The 22,195-nt window shown below is 42.2% G+C and overlaps 1 protein-coding gene across 1 annotated transcript; it reads left to right on the top strand.

Annotated features, from left to right (window-relative positions):
• The first annotated feature begins 2,470 nt into the window (after nucleotides 1–2,470).
• LOC134568847 (probable peptidyl-tRNA hydrolase 2) lies at nucleotides 2,471–19,482 on the top strand. Its single transcript, XM_063427534.1, has 7 exons — nucleotides 2,471–2,667; nucleotides 7,559–7,677; nucleotides 7,810–7,887; nucleotides 12,014–12,088; nucleotides 14,496–14,593; nucleotides 17,707–17,821; nucleotides 18,252–19,482. Exons 2-7 carry the CDS (start codon nucleotides 7,564–7,566, stop codon nucleotides 18,339–18,341), a joined length of 570 nt encoding a protein of 189 aa, XP_063283604.1. The 5' UTR covers nucleotides 2,471–2,667; nucleotides 7,559–7,563; the 3' UTR covers nucleotides 18,342–19,482.
• Nucleotides 19,483–22,195: the final 2,713 nt, after the last annotated feature.

The raw sequence follows: 22,195 nt of genomic DNA, 5'->3' as shown, positions 1-22,195 counted from the left end.
ACTCATCGACGGGGACACCCCAGCACTTCTCACGTAGAGGCCGATGATCTCCTGGACAACAGACCAGTGGCGCCGAGACGAAGGGAGGTCCACGCAGAAGTTCAGGGGTGCAGCCGTAGAGAACGTGGGCAAAGATAGACCGTCTCACGCCTCTGCCTCTCAGCTACCGTTGAACGATGAGTTTCCCGGCCAATGCACCAAATGATACCGGAGAAACTGACGGAAGCCAAGCACAGAGAGATGGACACAGGTTTCTTCAGGAAGGAAGAGATTCTTTATTGGATCACCGATCGGGACTCAGAGGGACTAGCGTCACCAAAATACAGCAAAGTCTGAGTACTGAATACATAGAGTACATTCCTTATATAGCACTGTAGCTCCTCCCACAATTAACTACACCCACACATACCCTTAACCTATTTAATAAATAGAGTCTAAACTCATCCATCCGGTCTAACCACGTGGCTCATCTGATACAAAGGAGAGGGACGCGTAATTCCAGTTCTTACATTCCTGCACCTGGTCAGTACAGTGATAACAGTATCTTAGCTACGTGTAATTAACTAACTGATACTACAAACACATATACATACATATGCCTTGTGGCAATCTTAGCCTGCTAAACTTGTATTTTACTGGAATTACATCACAGATCGAAGTGTAGAGGAAGTCCTATACCAAGGACGAAACGCGTTTGGATAACCTAGGACTATCAGAGACATTTTATTCTACTTTTTATTTAGTTTTATTGGCATGTTTTTATGGGTTTTTTTTTTTGTTTATTGGACTGTACCTTCTACTTAAGAAGCAGATCCCTATACACTATACCACCGCTGTGGAGATATGCCTGTTTACTTCTTTTAAAAGTGTAAGTGCAATACCATTACATTTTATTACTGTTTTGACTTTTTCCTATTGTATTACGCTATGTACTGTTTGTAATTTCTGGCTTTAGAATCTCTACTTTATCCTGGATGCATTGTACCAGGGTTGCATTTCATTCATATAGCAGGTTGTTTTCCCATTTTTACTGTGTACACCAGTGTTTGGTGGTTTTCCTTTTATCTTTTCACATACATAACACTCAGCCTCTTTCACACAAAAAATTCAGTCATCAAGCGCAACACTCTAATAGCACACACAGACACACTCTCCCCACCCGCATACAGCTCTCAGCCTCGCCCACCCACAAGACTCAGCAATATTGTGGCCCTATGCAATGCTAATTTGGCTCTGCGGTGCCGACAACGCCGCTAAAGCATTACCGGCATGGTCCTAGTGCCCACACTGTGCTGGCTGGGGACATATCCCTAATGAGCTCTGAAGAAGGAAACCAGAAAGCCAACCTGGGACAATGGGCCAGAACTCAAAACACAGACTGTCCCTCTGAAAACAGTAGCCCATTCCCAAGCCACCTTATGTGTCTCATTCTCCCTACGCCCCTCCATGTGTCTCATCAACCCCGCCATCTACTCCATTTGTCTGATTCCTCTCCCCCCGCTCCTCCATGTGTCTCATCTCATTTGTGACATCATCAAAATAGCGAATGGCCCATAGGGAAAGCATTGAATTGGCTAAAATCGGCACGGGGACGGGGCCAAATACAATTTTGGGCAATCAGGAAATCCTCATAGAGATGCATTGAATCAATGCATCTCTATGAGGAAAATTCAGCAAACGATGAAGGGCAGTGCTGCTTACTGTGCAGCCCTGAGGCAGGAAGCCCCTCCAGTGGCCATCTAAGGAGTGGCCACTTGGAGGTGTCCCTAGAGGCAATGTAAACACTACTTTTTCCCTGAAAAGGCAATGTTTACATAAAAATGCCCGAAGGGAGCTATTATACTCACCAGAACAACTACATAGTGGTCTGGGTGCCAGGTCTCTCAGGTTTTAACCCTTCAGATGCAAACATAGCAGTTTCAGAGAAACTGCTATGTTTACATTGCAGGGTTAAGCCATCCTCTAGTGGCTGTCTTCTGGACAGCCACTGGAGGCGCATCTGAGACGCTGGAGGCATATTATGCCTCCATCGTGCAGAGCGTCCATAGGAAAGCATTGAGAAATGCTTTCCTATGGACATTTTGAATGCGCACGCGGCACTTGCCGCACATGCGCATTCGGCTCCGCTGACGTGGGACGGGGGAGCTGACGTCGGCAGGGGAGGAGAGGTCACCAGCGCCGAGGGAGCCCGGCGCTGGAATAAGTTCAGCGCCAAGGGAGGGGGACCCTCTGGGCACTACAGTGTCAAGAAAACAAAGATCCTTTAAGCTGTAGTTGTTCTGGTGACTATAATGTCCTTTTAAATTCATTTTTTAGTGACCCTGCCAGTGAATGTTATACTCTGGCAATACCACCAGCATCCACTAGAGGGCGCCGCTCTGTTTTACAACACCTGCGCCATTAGTGGCTGCTTCCTGGACCGCACTCTATACTCTGCGCTTCCTGTCACGTGATTCTGGTAATCATCTTGTTCCTGAGCAACTGCCTGGGAGCTGAGAGCGCCATCCTGAATAGACACGGGAGGCGTTATATAGAGATCGCACCACAAGGAACCCAACACCCAGCACAGGGGGCGAGAGCGGGCCTTGGAGAGACACCACTGCCAATCAATCCAGATCAGGAGGAGCAAAGATTGAGAGTATCGTGCCAGAGCACAGTGAATAGCAGGTACACTGAGCACAATGAGTGGATGGCATGCATAGTGCAGGAGGGTACAGGTGGCATACAGAAGGACATAGTGCAGGCAGTAGAGGGGGCAAGCATAATGCAGGGATGGCATGCATGGTGCAGGAGGGTACAGGTGGCATGAATAGTGAAGGAAATAAAGGGGGCAAGCATAGTGCAGGAGGTACAGGTGGCATGCATAGTGCAGGAGGGTACAGGTGGCATACAGAAGGGCAAATAAAGGGGGCATGCATAGTGCAGGAGGGTACAGGTGGCATACAGAAGGACATAGTGCAGGCAGTAGAGGGGGCAAGCATAATGCAGGGATGGCATGCATGGTGCAGGAGGGTACAGGTGGCATGAATAGTGAAGGAAATAAAGGGGGCAAGCATAGTGCAGGAGGTACAGGTGGCATGCATAGTGCAGGAGGGTACAGGTGGCATACAGAAGGGCAAATAAAGGGGGCATGCATAGTGCAGGAGGGTACAGGTGGCATACAGAAGGGCAAATAAAGGGGGCATGCATAGTGCAGGAGGGTACAGGTGGCATACAGAAGGGCATAGTGCAGGCAGTAGAGGGGGCAAGCATAATGCAGGGATGGCATGCATGGTGCAGGAGGGTACAGGTGGCATGAATAGTGAAGGAAATAAAGGGGGCAAGCATAGTGCAGGAGGTACAGGTGGCATGCATAGTGCAGGAGGGTACAGGTGGCATACAGAAGGGCAAATAAAGGGGGCATGCATAGTGCAGGAGGGTACAGGTGGCATGCATAGTGCAGGAGGGTACAGGTGGCATGCATAGTGCAGGAGGGTACAGGTGGCATACAGAAGGGCAAATAAAGGGGGCATGCATAGTGCAGGAGGGTACAGGTGGCATACAGAAGGGCATAGTGCAGGCAGTAGAGGGGGCAAGCATAATGCAGGGATGGCATGCATGGTGCAAGAGGGTACAGGTGGCATGAATAGTGAAGGAAATAAAGGGGGCAAGCATAGTGCAGGAGGTACAGGTGGCATACAGAAGGGCAAATAAAGGGGGCATGCATAGTGCAGGAGGGTACAGGTGGCATGCAGAAGGGCAAATAAAGGGGGCATGCATAGTGCAGGAGGGTACAGGGGGCATGCATAGTGCAGGAGGGTACAGGTGGCATACAGAAGGGCAAATAAAGGGGGCATGCATAGTGCAGGAGGGTACAGGTGGCATACAGAAGGGCATAGTGCAGGCAGTAGAGGGGGCAAGCATAATGCAGGGATGGCATGCATGGTGCAGGAGGGTACAGGTGGCATGAATAGTGAAGGAAATAAAGGGGGCAAGCATAGTGCAGGATGGTACAGGTGGCATGCAGAAGGGCAAATAAAGGGGGCATGCATAGTGCAGGAGGGTACAGGTGGCATGCATAGTGCAGGAGGGTACAGGTGGCATACAGAAGGGCAAATAAAGGGGGCATGCATAGTGCAGGAGGGTACAGGTGGCATACAGAAGGGCATAGTGCAGGCAGTAGAGGGGGCAAGCATAATGCAGGGATGGCATGCATGGTGCAGGAGGGTACAGGTGGCATGCATAGTACAGGTGGCATGAATAGTGAAGGAAATAAAGGGGGCATGCATAGTGCAGGAGGTACAGGTGGCATGCATAGTGCAGGAGGTAGAGGTGGCATGAATAGTGAAGGAAATAAAGGGGGCAAGCATAGTGCAGGAGGTACAGGTGGCATGCATGGTGCAGGATGTAGATGTGGTATGCATAGTGCAAGAGGTAGATGAGACAGGTTGCATTCATAGTGCAGGAGTTACATGTATACTGCATGGATGTAAGGAGGTACAGGTGATACAGATAACATACATGCATGGTACAGGTATAGATAACCTGCATGCATGGTGCTGGAATGGGAGAAGATAGAGTTGCATTCATAGTGCAAAAGTTAGAAAGGTAGAGTTGGCATTATAATGTAGGACAAGCATGTCAAACTGAAAGGCTAGCACGGGCCACATAAACAAGGTTTATGCTTACGTGGGCCGCAAAAAACAAAACCTTACATTTTCATAGAAACATGGGTTTGTTTTGAAAAGCTGCATCCCCCTCTGTACTAAATCCCAGTCCCACCCCCTCTGTACTAAATCCCAGTCCCACCCCCTCTGTACTAAATCCCAGTCCCACCCCCTCTGTACTAAATCCCAGTCCCACCCCCTCTGTACTAAATCCCCTTTCCCCCTCCCTCTGTACTAAATCCCCTTTCCCCCTCCCTCTGTACTAAATCCCCTTTCCCCCTCCCTCTGTACTAAATCCCCTTTCCCCCTCCCTCTGTACTAAATCCCCTTTCCCCCTCCCTCTGTACTAAATCCCCTTTCCCCCTCCCTCTGTACTAAATCCCCTTTCCCCCTCCCTCTGTACTAAATCCCCTTTCCCCCTCCCTCTGTACTAAATCCCCTTTCCCCCTCCCTCTGTACTAAATCCCCTTTCCCCCTCCCTCTGTACTAAATCCCCTTTCCCCCTCCCTCTGTACTAAATCCCCTTTCCCCCTCCCTCTGTACTAAATCCCATTTCCCCCTCCCTCTGTACTAAATCCCCTTTCCCCTTCCCTCTGTACTAAATCCCATTTCCCCCTCCCTCTGTACTAAATCCCATTTCCCCCTCCCTCTGTACTAAATCCCATTTCCCCCTCCCTCTGTACTAAATCCCATTTCCCCCTCCCTCTGTACTAAATCCCATTTCCCCCTCCCTCTGTACTAAATCCCCTTTCCCCCTCCCTCTGTACTAAATCCCATTTCCCCCTCCCTCTGTACTAAATCCCATTTCCCCCTCCCTCTGTACTAAATCCCATTTCCCCCTCCCTCTGTACTAAATCCCATTTCCCCCTCCCTCTGTACTAAATCCCATTTCCCCCTCCCTCTGTACTAAATCCCCTTTCCCCCTCCCTCTGTACTAAATCCCCTTTCCCCCTCCCTCTGTACTAAATCCCCTTTCCCCCTCCCTCTGTACTAAATCCCCTTTCCCCCTCCCTCTGTACTAAATCCCCTTTCCCCCTCCCTCTGTACTAAATCCCAGTCTCCCCCTCCCTCTGTACTAAATCCCAGTCTCCCCCTCCCTCTGTACTAAATCCCAGTCTCCCCCTCCCTCTGTACTAAATCCCAGTCTCCCCCTCCCTCTGTACTAAATCCCAGTCTCCCCCTCCCTCTGTACTAAATCCCAGTCTCCCCCGACCCCGTACTAAATCCCAGTCTCCCCCCCCGTACTAAATCCCAGTCTCCCCCTCCCCCTGTACTAAATCCCAGTCTCCCCCTCCCCCTGTACTAAATCCCAGTCTCCCCCTCCCCCTGTACTAAATCCCAGTCTCCCCCCGTACTAAATCTGTCCCCCCCTGTACTAAATCTGCCCCCCCCTGTACTAAATCTGCCCCCCCTGTACTAAATCCCAGTCTCCCCCCCCTGTACTAAATCCCAGTCTCCCCCCCCCCCCCGTACTAAATCCCAGTCTCCCCCCCCGTACTAAATCCCAGTCTCCCCCCCCGTACTAAATCCCAGTCTCCCCCCCCCGTACTAAATCCCAGTCTCCCCCCCCCGTACTAAATCCCAGTCTCCCCCCCCGTACTAAATCCCAGTCTCCCCCCCCGTACTAAATCCCAGTCTCCCCCCCCGTACTAAATCCCAGTCTCCCCCCCCCCCCCCCGTACTAAATCCCAGTCTCCCCCCCCCCCGTACTAAATCCCAGTCTCCCCCCCCTGTACTAAATCCCAGTCTCCCCCCCATGTACTAAATCCCAGTCTCCCCCCCCCCCATGTACTAAATCCCAGTCTCCCCCCCCCCTCTGTACTAAATCCCAGTCTCCCCCCCTCTGTACTAATCCCAGTCTCCCCCCCTCTGTACTAAATCCCAGTCTCCCCCCCCCCTGTACTAATCCCAGTCTCCCCCCCCCCCTCCTCTGTACTAAATCCCAGTCTCCCCCCCTCCTCTGTACTAAATCCCAGTCTCCCCCCCCCCCTCCTCTTTACTAAATCCCAGTCTCCCCCCCTCCTCTGTACTAAATCCCAGTCTCCCCCCCCCCCCGTACCAGATACCAGTCTCCCCCCCTGTACTAAATCTTAGTCTCTCCCCCCCCCGTACTAAATCCCAGTCTCTCCCCCCCCCCTGTACGAAATCCCAGTCCTGTCCCCCCCCCTCTGTACTAATTCAGCCGTCCCCCCGTCCCCCTCCATACTAAATCCCAGCACCTCCCTGTATTAGGGATCAACCAATAGTGATTTTTAGAGCTGATACCGAAAATCTGTGAACTTTCAGGCGGATAGACGATAGCTCACCGATATTCTGTACATTTACTGTTTTGAGGGGGGAATTTTTTTTTGCAAATCTTTCTTTTTTTTATTTTTTATTAAGTGGTAAATGTACAAAATACACATGCCAGTCAGATTTTTTGGATGTTTTCAAGAATATTTCTGTGTGTGTGTGTAGTTGATGTAGTGTGTGTGTAAATATGTGCGGTAGGAACCCCCCATTCCCAGGGACTTCTCCTCTCGGGCTGAGTAATTTTGGCTTTAGTAAGCATGGCAAACTTGGGGCTCGCTCGGCCGCAAAAATATTCATCGTGGACCGCGAGTTTGACATGCTTGATGTAGGAGGTGATATGCATGTACACGTGAATCCTACATACGGCAGTCCATTTTTTATTTTCATGCACTATCTCGCATCACATTGGAGGGATATTTGTTGAGCAAAACAGTAGATCTGACTACCACCGATACTAGAGAGAAAGCAAATTAATATTAACTATGTCTTAATGGGGTGTTTGTTTAGTTTGCTGTTTACTTTTTACTATGTAGAAAATATATTATCAACAAATTGCATTCAAAACGTATATACCAAGCAATACTGAGAAATGTAAACATTTTTTTTCTTCTTCGTTGGAGATCTAATGGAGACATGCGATCAGGAAAGCTCGGAGACGGCAGAGGGAACAATGAATGTTAATGTAGACTATTTACAGCAGCTTAAAGATCTTGATATTCCTGAAGAAGAGGCCAAAAAGGTAAAATATTTATTCACTTTTTTTTTTATATATATATATATATAATTGTTGTGTATTGAATCATTTGTATGTTCAAGACAGACTAAGCTGTATTATCTGATCACCCTTCATTCCTTTCTTTCTTCTGTTTAGGCACTTATTCTAACTGGAAATGTCTCTGCAGAAGAGGCTGCCATATTTTATTTTGACAGTCTAGAGGACCAGAATCCAGTAAGTAATTTAATTTACACATAATAAACTAAATGGGCTTACTCAAACCAGTAACTGGGGGATAATTAAAGGTGAATTGCATATTTTAGGCTAAAGGTTAAAAAAAAAAAAAAAAAAAAACAACTGGACCCAGTATGTGCATTTATTTTTAATTTTCACCTTGTCTTTGTGTGTAGAGGAAAAAACAAAGAATAGTGTAAATTAGGGTTACCGGTAATTCGATTAATTTAAGAGGAAGATGCACTCCACTGTATTTGTAAAACAAAATATTACATCTCATTGAGAAGGGTGGAAGGTATCTTAACATACCTGCCACTTCTTTTTTTTATTTATTTTTTTATTCTTTATTTTTGTGGTGCATTCAATGGGTACAAACTCTTGTAATGCCACAACAGCAGTAACAAGAAAGGTGGAGAACATAGTTTTACATACATATGGCATAGATGATTACTGCACACATTTTTATAGGAATTAGCATAGTCACAGGCTTATCTACCGTGTCTAGAGTATATGCAAAGGTGTGTCACCGTTGGCGAACTAGACATAATGGTAATCATACTTAAGTGCGTTACATAACAGGTATTTAACTAGCATGCTTTTGTACTTAGGAGAGGTTTATAAAACATATATACATATACAGTGCCCCTTAGACGAGACAGCGGGTCCGGGTGTAAGCCGACCAAGTGTGTTGTGATAAAGCAATTAGGTGAGCATTTAAAGCTATTTATCTGGTATACAGGCTCAGAAAGTATTGTACTGAACTGGAGATCTAAGAGGGTGTGATCTAATCTGCTCAAAGTTTAAGATGGTTAGGTTAAGACATTTCAAAACTCTAATGCAGCAAGACATACTAATAGGTTTGAGTAGTCTCATGAGCCAACTCGAGATGCTACCCTCAACTTTTAGGTGGTAGTCCCCCCACATCTATATGCAGAAACACTTCTGCCCCCTTAACTTGCAGCGTCCATGTTTATCAGGAGGACCGGAGTGTCCGTGCCGATATCAGCCGATGCCCTGCGGGGGGGATCCAGAGTCCCGTGGTACTATCTGGGATGTGCTCAGGGGTATACCCGAGTGGGGGTCTGCCTCTGTACAGTGCTGGCATAAAGGATTCGATGCGGTCTGTTCAGGCCCCCTCAGCCGTGTCCAGTTCTGTAGACGCCTCAGAGTTGCTTTTTCATGCCGTGTAAGTTGGTCTAAGTTTGCCGGGCGGTTTCTGTGGCTTCTCGCTGTCGGCAATTTCAGTCGCTTGGGCTTGCGGACTCTTCGTCTCTGCCTTTCGCGGCTCGGTTTGTGAGTTCTGGTTGCTCGTGGGGGTGCACGCTCTTGTTGGGAGATTACCGGCAATTCTGCAGCAGGTTTATATGCCCCAGCCTGTTGCTCCCTAGATGTTATTGTCATCCAGAACTTGGCGATTACTTTGTCTAGCTTGGCCTCGAGGTCAGGCTTCTCCATGTTCAGGACGCACGTGGCGGCCATGTTGCCTAGCTTTGATTCTTCCCGCTGCTCACAGGGTTTCACCGTAGGGGTACATGCGGGAAGGTTGCCTCTCTGGGTTGGACCGGGATAACCCCTGTCGGTCCGGGGGGGGGGAGCAGGGCATCGGTGGGACCGTCCCTCCAGTGCATGGGCGAGGAGAACGGCCGCCTCTCCCCGCTCCCACCATGGGCTTCCGACCTTACACACACTCAGTAAGGGTATCAGGCTTGTCACCAGTTCGCCCCTGATGTAGGTGGCGCACCCCGGTATCGTTTTTATCTCGATTGTGGCAAGTATTTGTCGAAAAGTGGCAAGTATAGCGGGAGCCCAGCTTACATGCGACTTCTCAGCTTGCTGGCTTGGCCCCGCCCCTCATACCTGCCACTTCTGTTAGCTCTGATATGAAAATCTTACTCTATCTAGCAGGTATTTTATAATATAGGTTAACTAAATTACGAAATTAATATTCACAAAAATGTCAATTTGAAATTATAACCTTAAATACCAAGTATAAAATAGACTTTACACTCATTGCTTCCTTTTTATTAATTATCAAAATAATTTATTTAATGAGGCTGAACAAACTAGTTTAGTACAATGAAAAGTTACATTGATTAAATGAAAAGATGACCCTTTCTAATGTAATAGAAATGGCACCTCTTATATGTATATCATGTTGCCAATCCTTTATTTGAAGATGTGGTGTCCTGCAGAGTGTTCCAATAAGAGAGAGAAGACGACATTTTACAAAGACTTAACTAGTCTTCTATTCTCTACCTTTGATACTCAGTCCATCCCATCTCATGTGATGTTGCTTAAGACCACATGGCTTCCTCCAGGGTAAAAGGGGTATGGGGTAGAGAGGGGGTAATATGTTTCAGTTGGTATCTCCATACTGACCAGTTGCTTCTTACTAGGGCATTACATAAAACTACAATCCTGTAACTGATCACAGGGTAACTAGCCATTGCAGTCCTTCTACAATGTGCTAATCAAATAGAATGTATGCAGAAAGCTTGTTCTCTTCTTGTCATATTTATAGTTAAATCCCCCCTCTCATAATATTGTAAAGCGCTACGGAATCTGTTGGCGCTATATAAATGGCAATAATAATAATGACTATAGCAGAATTTGAGGTGCTTGCATTGGTTTTACTAACTCTGTGAAGCTTACTGAAATAGAAGCAAACCTCACTGGCTGTCAGTTTCTGTCTCCAATTCTAAAAGTGCAGATTTCTATTGAAGTCAGCACATTTTTTCTAAATGGTCAAAACAAGAGACTCCAAGTTTTTTGTGTGTCTGGAGTTTTTCTGTAAGGCTAAAATATATGAACATTCTCCAACTTGGTTTTATTTGCAGCCATGATGTTTGACCTAAAATGTGAATATCGCTGTCAATTCTAAAGAATTCATAATGAATCATGCTTGTGGTTTGTACGTATGTTTTGCATTTAATTTCCTAAACTAAAAATTACAAATGTCACATGGATCTAATCGTTAAAGGGACACTATAGTCACCTGAACAACGTTAGCTTAATGAAGCAGTTTTGGTGTATAGAACATGCCCCTGCAGCCTCACTGCTCAATCCTCTGCCATTTAGGAGTTAAATCCCTTTGTTTATGAGCCCTAGTCACACCTCCCTACATGTGACTTGCACAGCCTTCCATAAACACTTCCTGTAAAGAGAGCCCTATTTAGGCTTTCTTTATTGCAAGTTTTGTTTAATTAAGATTTTCTTATCCCCTGCTATGTTAATAGCTTTCTAGACCCTGCAAGAGTCTCCTGTATGTGATTAAAGTTCAATTTAGAGATTGAGATACAATTATTTAAGGTAAATTACATCTGTTTGAAAGTGAAACCCGTTTTTGTTTTTTTCATGCAGGCTCTGTCAATCATAGCCAGGGGAGGTGTGGCTAGGGCTGCATAAACAGAAACAAAGTGATTTAATTCCTAAATGACAGTGAATTGAGCAGTGAAATTGCAGGGGAATGATCTATACACTAAAACTGCTTTATTTAGGTAAAGTAATTTAGGTGACTATAGTGTTCCTTTAAACGCTGAATTTGATTGTGCAGAATTGGCTGATCAAATGAATCCTGTTGCTGCCGTTCATTTAAAAATATCTCAACTGTAAAACAAACTCGTTTTCCTGGCACTATAGTGCCCTGAGGGTGCCCCCACACTAAGGGTCCCATTCCTGTGGAGCTGAAGGAGGAGGAAGGGGTTAATCCCTTACCTTTTTTCCAGCGCCGGGCTCCCTCGGCGCTGGGACTCTCCTCCCTCTTCTGACGTCACCGTCTGAATGCGCATGCACGGCAAGAGCATTCTCAATGCTTTCCTATGGACGCTGGCGTCTTCTCACTGTGAAAATCAGTGAGAAGCGCCTCTAGCGGCTGTCAATGAGACAGCCACTAGAGCCTGGATTAACCCATAGGTAAACAAGTGGGTAAAAGGATTAATTTAACTGCCTAATGCTAGAATTTTATTTCAAGACGTGGAGGCTTAAATTGTGCGTAACTCTCTTTACTTAAACACAGCAGCAAAGAAAAAACTCAATAAAACGTGGTTTAGTCAAGAATAGAAAAATATCATTACATGTGTAATATTTCTATTTGTTTTGCTCTTTTAATGCATTGTACATTTTTTAGGAAGGGGATGAAGATCAAAACTATTACAAAATGGTGTTTGTGGTGAATATGGAGCTGCCAATGGGCGTGGGAAAGGTAACTCTTTTTTATTTTGCTGTTCTGTTAATACACAATACAGAGTATATAGATATAGGATCCTTCTACTTTGGAATTACATGATCCCTGGTTTCCTAAGCCGTAAGAAACAGCTGACAGCCACACATTACCGTTCCCAGTTATACAGGAACTAAGCATTAGAACCCTCCCCCCCCCCCCGTTGTTGTTTTTGTATACATTACTATTATTGTTGTTAACCATATTTGAATTGGTGTTTACAGCAAATCATAGATTGTACAACGACTATCCACCATACTGCATAATCTGGTGTTTCAACAGATATTGCTACATTTGGTGGTTCAGCACACAGATAATCAGTGTGCTATAACACATTCTTGAGAACATGTACTAAAACCACACGTTATTAGTTTGTAAAGGCAGATCAAGCACATTCATTACCCAGTAGTTCACCTGATAATCCAAAATGGAAGCAGGTTTTACGAGTCAGCTCAATGGTGACTTACTGTATAATTTTATTTATAATTTATAAATGATTTGTTTAAAGACCCACTAGTCTTTGTTCTTCAATAAAAATCTTTCTGGTACAAGCAAATTTTATCTTGCCTTCAAAGTCTGGAATAAGCACTAAATACCATTTAGCCACTGATTTGTATTTTTTTTTTCTTTCAATCACCAATTAAGTTGGGAAAAACAATGGAGGAAATACAGTATTAATCATTTAGAGGTGTCTGCCACAGTAGAAATGCTTAAGTTAAAAATAGCATATGAGGATCTAATTCTGTTTATGGCTGAGCTCAAACACATGTTCTCAGATCCTTCCCACTGACAAAAAAAAAATAGATTGTGTTGACAAGCTACAGTGTGAGAGATGCATAGAGGGGAGCAGTGGTGTTGCCATGGTAACTGGCATAGCACTGCTTTTTTTTTTTTTTTCCTCTGTTTCTACATTATTAGTGAAACAGAGAAAACGGATTCCTGAATATTGTAAATGCCAATGCAGGAAAATAACAATAATACAAAACCTGGTTTATTCACCATTATGCATCCTATAGTTTGGCTATTTTAGTGTAGGGGCAATTGTTCTTGAAGAATGGCAGCACACTGTGTTTTGGGGCTGTGAGGTATGAGATGTAAGTGCCTCACTAAAAATGGTATGAAATGTCCGTGGTGTTCTATTTTAAATTTGTAACCATAGAAGACATTGCCAATCTCATCGAACCATTAAAATATGTTAAAGAGGGAAAAACATTGTATTTCTCTCGCCAATTCTATATCATTTTGTGGAGAAAACTCTCACTTGCTGATGGGCTTCCCGACACAGTGCTGCAGTTAAAAGCACTAATGATGAGAGGAATGACATGGTGGGCTAGTGCCAGGGAAATAGCAGATTCACAGCTGTTACAGAATTCTAACTGTTAATGTAACGTCACCAACTGTGAGATTGTAAAGCATTGTGGGAGTTGTAGTTATTCAACAGATGGGATCCCTGTTCTTTCCACCCCCATATTAGTACATTTATTTGATTTTGATATACATGAGATGTAACTGTTATGTATGTTATAGACCAAAACATGTGTGACACGTCATGATTCCCTTTTATTCCAGAAGTTTGGTCCTTAAGGGGTTAAGGTTAAGCATATATTTTTTTTTACAATTATGATATCAAGCTTGTTATATGTTTACAAAAAAAAAAAAATTGTTTTGTTTCCCTTATAAATGCATGATTTTGAGGTATTACAAAGATTCTGTATACAATTAAAAGGTGAATACTGCTCCCCGGTGGAGGTGGATGTAGCAATTAATTTGCAGTCCCAGAGCTCTCTTATGTGAGGAACTGCAAGTGTTCAATACCGTATATATTAAAATTAACAGGCTACCAACATAGCAATCATAAACGTTTTATATGGGACATAAATCCAAATACTAGATTTCAACCTCAATGTACGACTGAGGATATTGGGGCCAAAACACATGTCCTATCCCTGTAGGCCCAAATAAAGATATTTTTCTGCAATATACATTTTGGCTTATTGAGTCCATCTTTCTAAATGATACAGTATAATTGGTAATATTTTTACTCCCTCTGGATATTTCTACAATCGATGAATTTTAGGGAAAGATTTATTAAAGCAAAAACATATGCTGTTCTGGATCAAAGTGCTATATCAGAGCAATCACCATGGAAACCTATAGAATCATTTTCAACATTTAGCAATTTGCACCCAAAAGAACATCTGTTTTTTGTTCTTAAATTTCACCGTATATGTCTTCACTTAACGTACGTGCCCAATAATCCAGCACATTAAACGGTTCATTGCTTACTTCACATGTACTAAGCTGAAAATTAATTCAATTGAAAAAAAAAATGTCATTTGGTTTTGTGATTTTGCAAATAAAGATTGTGAAATCGATGTTACTCTCCCAGGTCGCGGCACAGGTGGGACATGCAGCAGTTGGTTTATATCAGCTCCTACTAAAGGAATCAAAGACGAGGGATGTGGCCTGCAAATGGGATGAATATGGGTATGTTTACTAGGAAACCTCACAGAATAAGTGTTTGGGGTTTTTTTTTTCCCCTCTTTTTAAAGGAAAACTTATTTTTGCTCTTTTTAAAAAGCATCAAATTGTGTGTGTGTGTGTGTGCTAGCAAATGTATAGATTGGTAGTAATGCCAATTTAAAAATGTGTATTTATCTCTCCTGTCTATCAATTCTTAGCCATAGACTATGGTAAAGAATTGATAAAGGATAGCAGAACATACCACCCACAGACGGTCCTTCTGCTCACCTTGCATATTAACCACAATGCAGGCTGTGAATGAAATGAATCCGTACACATTTGGAATTTAAAACATGAATACATATGGTCATGTCATGTATAGCCTTTCACTTTGTCACAGAACACTATTTCTCATAAATCCTGACCCTAATACTATCGCTTACTGTAAACTTTATTACTGACAGTTTTATGGACCTCCTCGTACACTGGTAATGGGGCAAAGGTGTGTGGGTAGGGGTAATGCAAAGTTCAGAAACGTGATTACATATATATATATATATATATATATCCCCCCCCCCAAAAAACGTGCTTTATCAAAAATATTATCTGAGAGCAACATATAATATACAATAGGGGGTAATGGGGAGAACTCATGAACCAGAGCCCTATCACCCCTGGTTCTGGGTTTGAAAAGCTCCACCGCAGAAGGAAGTATTCCACACTGTGCTGACTGTGCAAGATCTGGATGGTATACTCCCAATAAGCAGATGATTCTATGCACTACAGGACAGAGAGAGGCAGAAACCACTAGTATTGTTCTCAATTATTATAAAAAAAAAAGGTTAGAATCTCTTACTTTGCAATTGGTGGGTATGCCAGTAAAAAATACCAACATACAAGCATTTAAGGACAGTGTAAAATGGCTTCCACCATTCAATACAGTCACTTCCGGGTTTGCCAGTCTCGATCATGTGGTCTCTTCCAGGTCCGCCTCTCCTGTGATGTCACACGTGACGCGTTTCGATCGCGTGGGCTTCTTCTGACCTCGTCACGTGTGATGTCACAGGAGAGGCGTACCTAGAAGAGACCACGTGATCGAGACTGGCAAACCCGGAAGTGACTGTATTGAATGGTGGAAGCAGTTTTACTCTGTCCTTACATGCTTGTATGTGGGTAGTTTTTACTGGCATAGCCACCAATTTTTTTTTGTTTAGAACTATTTTGTGGTCAGTTCAAGCGTGCTCAATTTTGGTAATATTATTCTTATTTGCGTATACATTTTTGTGTCCCTGTGGTACAGTGCAGCTGAACGGAGTGCCTCATCACCTCTATAGCGCTTAAACACTTTTTGGTTTCTATTGAAAGCAACATGTATCCACAATGTGTAAAGAAAATGTAAATGTCTTGCTTTAACATTTATTTCTAATGTTGATATATCTTATTATGTGTTGTTTTCTAATGTATAGATCATAGGGAGATAAAGTGGGGATACCCAGAATTGGCTACATTTCATAGACCTAGATTGTCACCTCATTTTCAACAGCCGTAACTCCCACTGCAATGGAGAAAATTACTCCACGGATTTACTAATTTCTCATCAGTCAAGAATTAAAAGTTAAAGACAATTGTTACCGCATATCCAATTTTTTTTTTTTTTTTAATAAGTTTATGAAAAAAAAAAAGATTAGGAAAACCTCATCCCTACCTTAGTATTTAACAGGAGATACCGATATTGCCGATAATATATAGCAGGACCGCCAGGTCGATGTCAAGCCAGGCAGTCCTGGAGGGCCCGCAGCAAGCTCTTACTTACCTTCCCAGCAGCTGCCTTCAGCTCCCCTGTGTATACACACTACACAAACAAACACACTCTGCATTCATTATATACACACTCTGCATTCATTATATACACACTACACAAACACACATTCTGCATTCACTATACACACACTCTGCATTCATTTTATGCACACTACACACTGCATTCACTTTACGCACACTACACAAACACACACTCTGCATTCATTATATACACATACTACACAGACTGCATTCACTATCCGCACACACTGCATTCACTATACGCACACTAAACACACATACTGCATTCACTAATCAAATACTCTCACTGCATCCACTACACACATTCTTGAAAACTTAAATTCTGACTGGCGTGTATATTTTGTGCATTTACCTTAATAAATAATAAACCTGTTCAGTTAACAGTAGATTTGTGTAGAAATAGTTTGTTTATTTTTTTTAAACGGTACAGAATATCGGTAAGTTCTCAGCTATCGGCCTGAAAGTTCAGAGTATCGGTATTGGCTCTAAAAAACAGAACCCTCAGACTCACATGCCTGTGGGAGGACCCGGGAATATAATATATAATATATTTTCAAAGACTGATGAAAGGATTATTATATTTAAAAAAAGAAGAATTATTTTTCGGTGACAGCTGTCCTTTAATTTCAAATCATAGGAGTCAAATTAGCCAGACATAAAACATAGCTGACTACTTAATGACACTATCAGGATTTCAGTGCCAGCTGTTTGTCTTGATAACCTCCTCGTGGATTGTAAGAGGCCCAGTCCTTCTGGGACACTCTTATCCTTTTGATATAACTTTAATAGGGATTGTTTATAATGTATGTCTCTAAGTTGACCCTATAAAAATGCCAATATTGCTTCAGTCATTAATGCACTGAAATTCAGAAAAACCTTGCTCATAAAAGGTTTCCTTTATCTTTTTCTTCGTATTCATCTATTACTGCTTATTTCATTACTGCTTACATGAATTCCATTATGTCACATAAGCAGTTTATCTGATAAACTGCTTACGCATATTGTTGCCTTAAAAAAAAACCATGACATTTACCTGGCTATCCTCATATTAGTAATTCTTAGATCTTTTTCTTCTGTATGCTTTATTAGACCTGCACCTGTTTAACATGTATGTAACATGAGACATCAGTGTTTTGCTGAGACTTCTTTTTTTACTCTACTCTAATTCATTTAATTAACAAGTGAAAGATGGATTTCTGCTTATCATGTGAAAACATGATATACTGTATATTATTATTATTATTATATTATAACTAAATCACCTGTTTTTTATTTATTTTTTCCCCTCCGTGTAGGGCGAAGAAGGTTGTCCTTCAAGGTTCTAACACCACTCACCTATTGGAACTGCAGGCTTTGGCACTTAGTATGAATTTACCAACGTATATGGTGCAGGATGCAGGCAGAACCCAGGTACGTGGATAAGACAGCTGAAATACAAGTCATGACCCATTACGCCCAACAGCTGTGGGTGTGTCAAAGCTGCACTCACGTTTTACTGGTTTCTTGTGATCTGATATGAGCTCTTGATGTGTGGCCCAGACTAAAGATTAATTGTGCAGCCTGCATCATATTATTCATATTCGGTAACAAGAGAGCAGCGAGAGTTTTGTGCAGCAGTTAAATGAACACACTTACTGCTCCACAACTTGCACACAGGAGGACTGAACTTACTCTCCCTATTAAGTGGAGTGGGTTAGTTTAGATTTAGAACTTTAGATAAGCAATTGATGTAAATATGGTAAAAATAAATTCCAACCGTTTAATTTTGTGCATGAATCCTGTTCACGTCCATTTAGTGATGGTGATTCTCAGAGACTGCTAACATTACATTTCACATCAGATTGCAGCTGGGTCATATACGGTCCTTTCCGTCATCGGTGAAGAAGAATGTGTAAATAAAGTGACAGGAAAACTCAAGTTGCTGAACTGAATATGTGTAGGTACCTGAATGGGATCGACCCTGCAAGACCAGTGGAACTGGTGGAAGGAATACTGGCACAACCATCCCCAACACTTCGCCAGACCACATGTGCATAGCCTATGTCTGCATGGGCAAGTGTGATGGGGCTGTAGTCATCGGATCCTGCACATGATCCTTTATGTTCCAAAGCCCTCTTAAGCAAGTCAGAAATCAAAACACAGGGCTGGCAGAAAATCCATAGCCATTGGTGCAAGCAAAGATCACTAGTGAATACAGTTAAGCACCTCTTCAGCCAATCTAACTTTGTATTAGTGCTGTATAAACTATATTGTCTGGTAACAAACAGCTGTACATTAACACTAAATCAATTTGTATTCCATGGACAAGTATATAAATCCATCTTAAACCCCTCCACCCATCCTTAAATGTATGGGGCTGTTGTGTTGTTGTTTTTTTCATATATTTTTTGGGGGGCTTTTTTATGCCTCTTGACATTTTCCTGCTTCACGTTTGTAAAAATTGCCACAAACTATTGAGGCCACAAAATATTAAGGACAAAATTGTAGCCACAGTTGCCAACAATTATGCACTTTCTCTTTCATATAAACTGTTGAGTATGCATTGAACTTGGCAGCGCTGATAGATGTTTTATCGTAATAATTGTCTGACCTGCTCGCAGCCTAAAGAAAACTTGCTATGCATACTCAAAAAAACTATTTTATTTTTTTATTTTTTTTTGCCAACACTTTTCTGACAAGGTTTTGGCGCAATTTATTTCCTCACCAATTTAACTCATTTGTGAATATTTCTGCCACCTTTTTCCAGTAGAAAAGTGTCAGACGTTTTCAGCCACTATAAATTTGGCGGTCTTCTGAGAAATGGAAATTTCTGTCAAAACTAGCAGAATTTAATATGAAGAAAAGCATCATGTTTCAGATAACTAATGTGATCACAATAATAAGAGAAATTAGCTGCCTTTTTTCAGGACACTTTGATAAATATCCCCAATCTTGTTTTTCCTCCTCCAATGCAATGCATCACTTTCTGGCTGTGCTAGGAATGAACTGGATGCTGATGTCCGTGGCTAAATCTATTTGTACAATCTAATGTACATTTAAAATAAATCCTGTGACAAATGGGTGAATTTCAACTCTTTTTCAGTGATATTATTTCTAGAACAGTGAGTTACCTTTTAAGTTGTTTACGGTAGTTCACAGTATTGCCAATGATATAGTTATATTTTCCCATAACTACCTATAAAGTTATGTTTTCTCTATAAGTACCTTAAAGCAAATTCTTAGAGTAGAAATGCTACTATTTTGATAACATGCAACTGGGTCTAATACAAGTCTTGGAAGTATTTTAATTTTGTTTCCTCCCTGCAGAAAGCTTTTGAACATGCCCCCCTTCATAAATGTTTGGTGCTGAAACGTATACAAATGTAATGACCAATTCTGAGCATTCCTGATTCTCAGAAGGGTTTGTAATGAGGTTGACTTTGGTCTCAGAACGATGGCCGTTGACATTTTTAAGCCTCCGGTTGATCCTCCTTTGTAGGATGTTTCTGGGCAGATTTTAAAAACAAGTCTGCAAATGCTTGTGCTTCATTTGGGTCTCTTAAAAAAAATAAACATAGAAAAAATAGCACGCCTGTAACACGTTGTTTAGTCTAGTCTAAAAATGTTTATTACAACTGGTCAAATAACTTGGGAGGGAGGTAGTGAGGGGGAGGGTGGGGGGGGGGGGGGGAGTGTTTTGTGCTGTCATTTTGTATAGAAAAGCTAAAGTAAACTGTTCCTGCTTTTTGATTAAATTTTTCCAGTTGTGTGATACTTGTGTGAATTTTTCTGTTTTTTTTTTTGTTTTTGTTTTTTATGCAAACAATTTAAATTTGTTCTAATAATCTCATAAGAAGCACTGTTTACATACCCATGAATGGTATTGCACATTTTATTTACATGAACACCCTAAGCAACCTAACCATTAGTGTGCTTTTGTGGTTATGAGGCTGGGAGTCAAACCATTTGCAAACAATGGACACTCAGCCAGTGAGCCAGCACTGCACAACTAAGCCAGGGAACTCATGGGAGCTTGTGGCTCTCCTGGAGGCTGTGACCAGCAAACTGTGGACCACAAACCAAATGGTTTAACTACTTACCCTGGGAGGGAGGCAGAACACATAACTACTGTAGTGTACTGTTCCTTTAACAATATGTTTTGTTGTTCACTTAACAGCCGACTTGGAAAATTTACTCAGAAGAAGTTGGATTAAAGCAGTTTTATGAATGTGTTTTTTTTGTTTGTGCATGCATACTTATATAAATGTGGTGATGGCCAGATTGCAAACATATTGCTTAGATTAGAAATGATCTCTAATATTGGACCTCCTTGGTCTCTACTGCTATTTATTCCCGATGTTGCTGATTTTCAGGCTGGCACATATTTTTAAGCTGTATATTTGCTGGCATTTTTAATGTGGAACTTTGGAAGGTCTCTTTGTTGCTTGACTATCAAATGGCAGCATCAAGAGTGTGGTTGAGTCACTGTCTGTTCTGTATAGAACTCATTGCAAAGCCTAGTTTTGTGGGGGGTTTTGCAAAAAAAATGCAAGAACTTCAGCTCTATAGAATCCATCAAAATGTGGGTCAACTCCAGCCTCCAGTGCCTCTTTAAATCTATGGATACCATGACAGTCGAGGTGGGATTTATCAAATTGTTGTCATCTAAAGTGGGGTAGTAACCATGGAAACCATTGGATACATTATATGGTGAGCCTTCCTCCCTTTATATTTTTCACCACTGTGATTAATCTCCCCTATTGAGTTTAAACAGCTGATCACTACAGGGGGTGTGAAAGTTGTGTGAGTTTTGGTTGGTTTTTTTTTCCCCCACTGAAAACAAATTGCAATTTGCTGCTGCAGATGAGAAATAAAACTTTAAGGAACAGGCTAGGAAAATATTTCAACAAATGAATCGAAATGATATTTCAATTGTTTTCCATGGAGCTATATAATTACTGAGAATTGTCATGCAAGTCATAAGGCCACATGTTCACAACGAATAGTTTTTAGTCTTTTTTTACCTGGGAACCGCATTATGGCCATAAGATAAGCTTTGAAACCTATTATTCAGTTAGAAAACTGGAACAGTGGCTAATTTTTAAATTGTAATTTAATATATGACAAAAGTGCAACTTCATTAAACTATTGTGGGCACTTACCTGCTGTCAGGTAAATATTACCAACTAAATATAACCTAGAGGACACCAACCTATTTTTTTAGGAAACCACTTTTTATTTTCTGTGATCACAAGACGTGAATAAGCTTTAAGCAAAACATAAAGGCAATATTAGAGAAAGCAGCCCTATCATTGATAACCAATAAATCGTGTAGGGACAATGGTAGTAGTCGACCATCTCTTAAAGTAATGAAATATGCTTATCTGCCCAATTATAAGGAGATCCTGTAACATCCTTCAAGTATTGCAGTTCTGAGTGATTGGGTATGAGGGTAGCACGTATGTGTTTAACCAATAGAGTCACAATGCATTCACTTTCCATTACCCCATTTTTATTACAGACTAATAGAGTGCAATGCTTTATACATGAGCAGATCTACAAGGATTCTGTTTTGACAAAAACAACCTGCTGATAAATCTAAAAATCTCTGGTAACGTTTATAGCTAATTCAGACTAGTTCAGGTGAGGTTGCAGGGTGAAGAAGGGTACATCCTGCTGTAAATTCAACGCTCTGTGGTTTAATTACTATAAAGTGAATTTTGAAGAATCAAAAATGAATTTAGGTTAAAATACCGAGTTGAACACTTCTTGAATGCCTCCAAAACTCTGATTCAGGCGCTCTAG

The sequence above is a fragment of the Pelobates fuscus genome, chromosome 7 (genome assembly GCF_036172605.1).
Source record: "Pelobates fuscus isolate aPelFus1 chromosome 7, aPelFus1.pri, whole genome shotgun sequence".
Classification (NCBI taxonomy): domain Eukaryota; kingdom Metazoa; phylum Chordata; class Amphibia; order Anura; family Pelobatidae; genus Pelobates; species Pelobates fuscus.
Note: the sequence above shows the minus strand (reverse complement) of the source record. Positions and strands in the feature narration are given on the sequence as shown.

What these genes read in the sequence shown, in the direction of transcription:
- LOC134568847 (XM_063427534.1), top strand. Translation starts at nt 7,564, where the DNA reads ATGGAGACATGCGATCAGGAAAGCTCGGAGACGGCAGAGGGAACAATG. An exon ending in GTCTAGAGGACCAGAATCCA is followed by an intron (nt 7,888 to 12,013) that starts GTAAGTAATTTA and finishes TACATTTTTTAG; the next exon opens with GAAGGGGATGAAGATCAAAA. An exon ending in TGCAAATGGGATGAATATGG is followed by an intron (nt 14,594 to 17,706) that starts GTATGTTTACTA and finishes CCCTCCGTGTAG; the next exon opens with GGCGAAGAAGGTTGTCCTTC.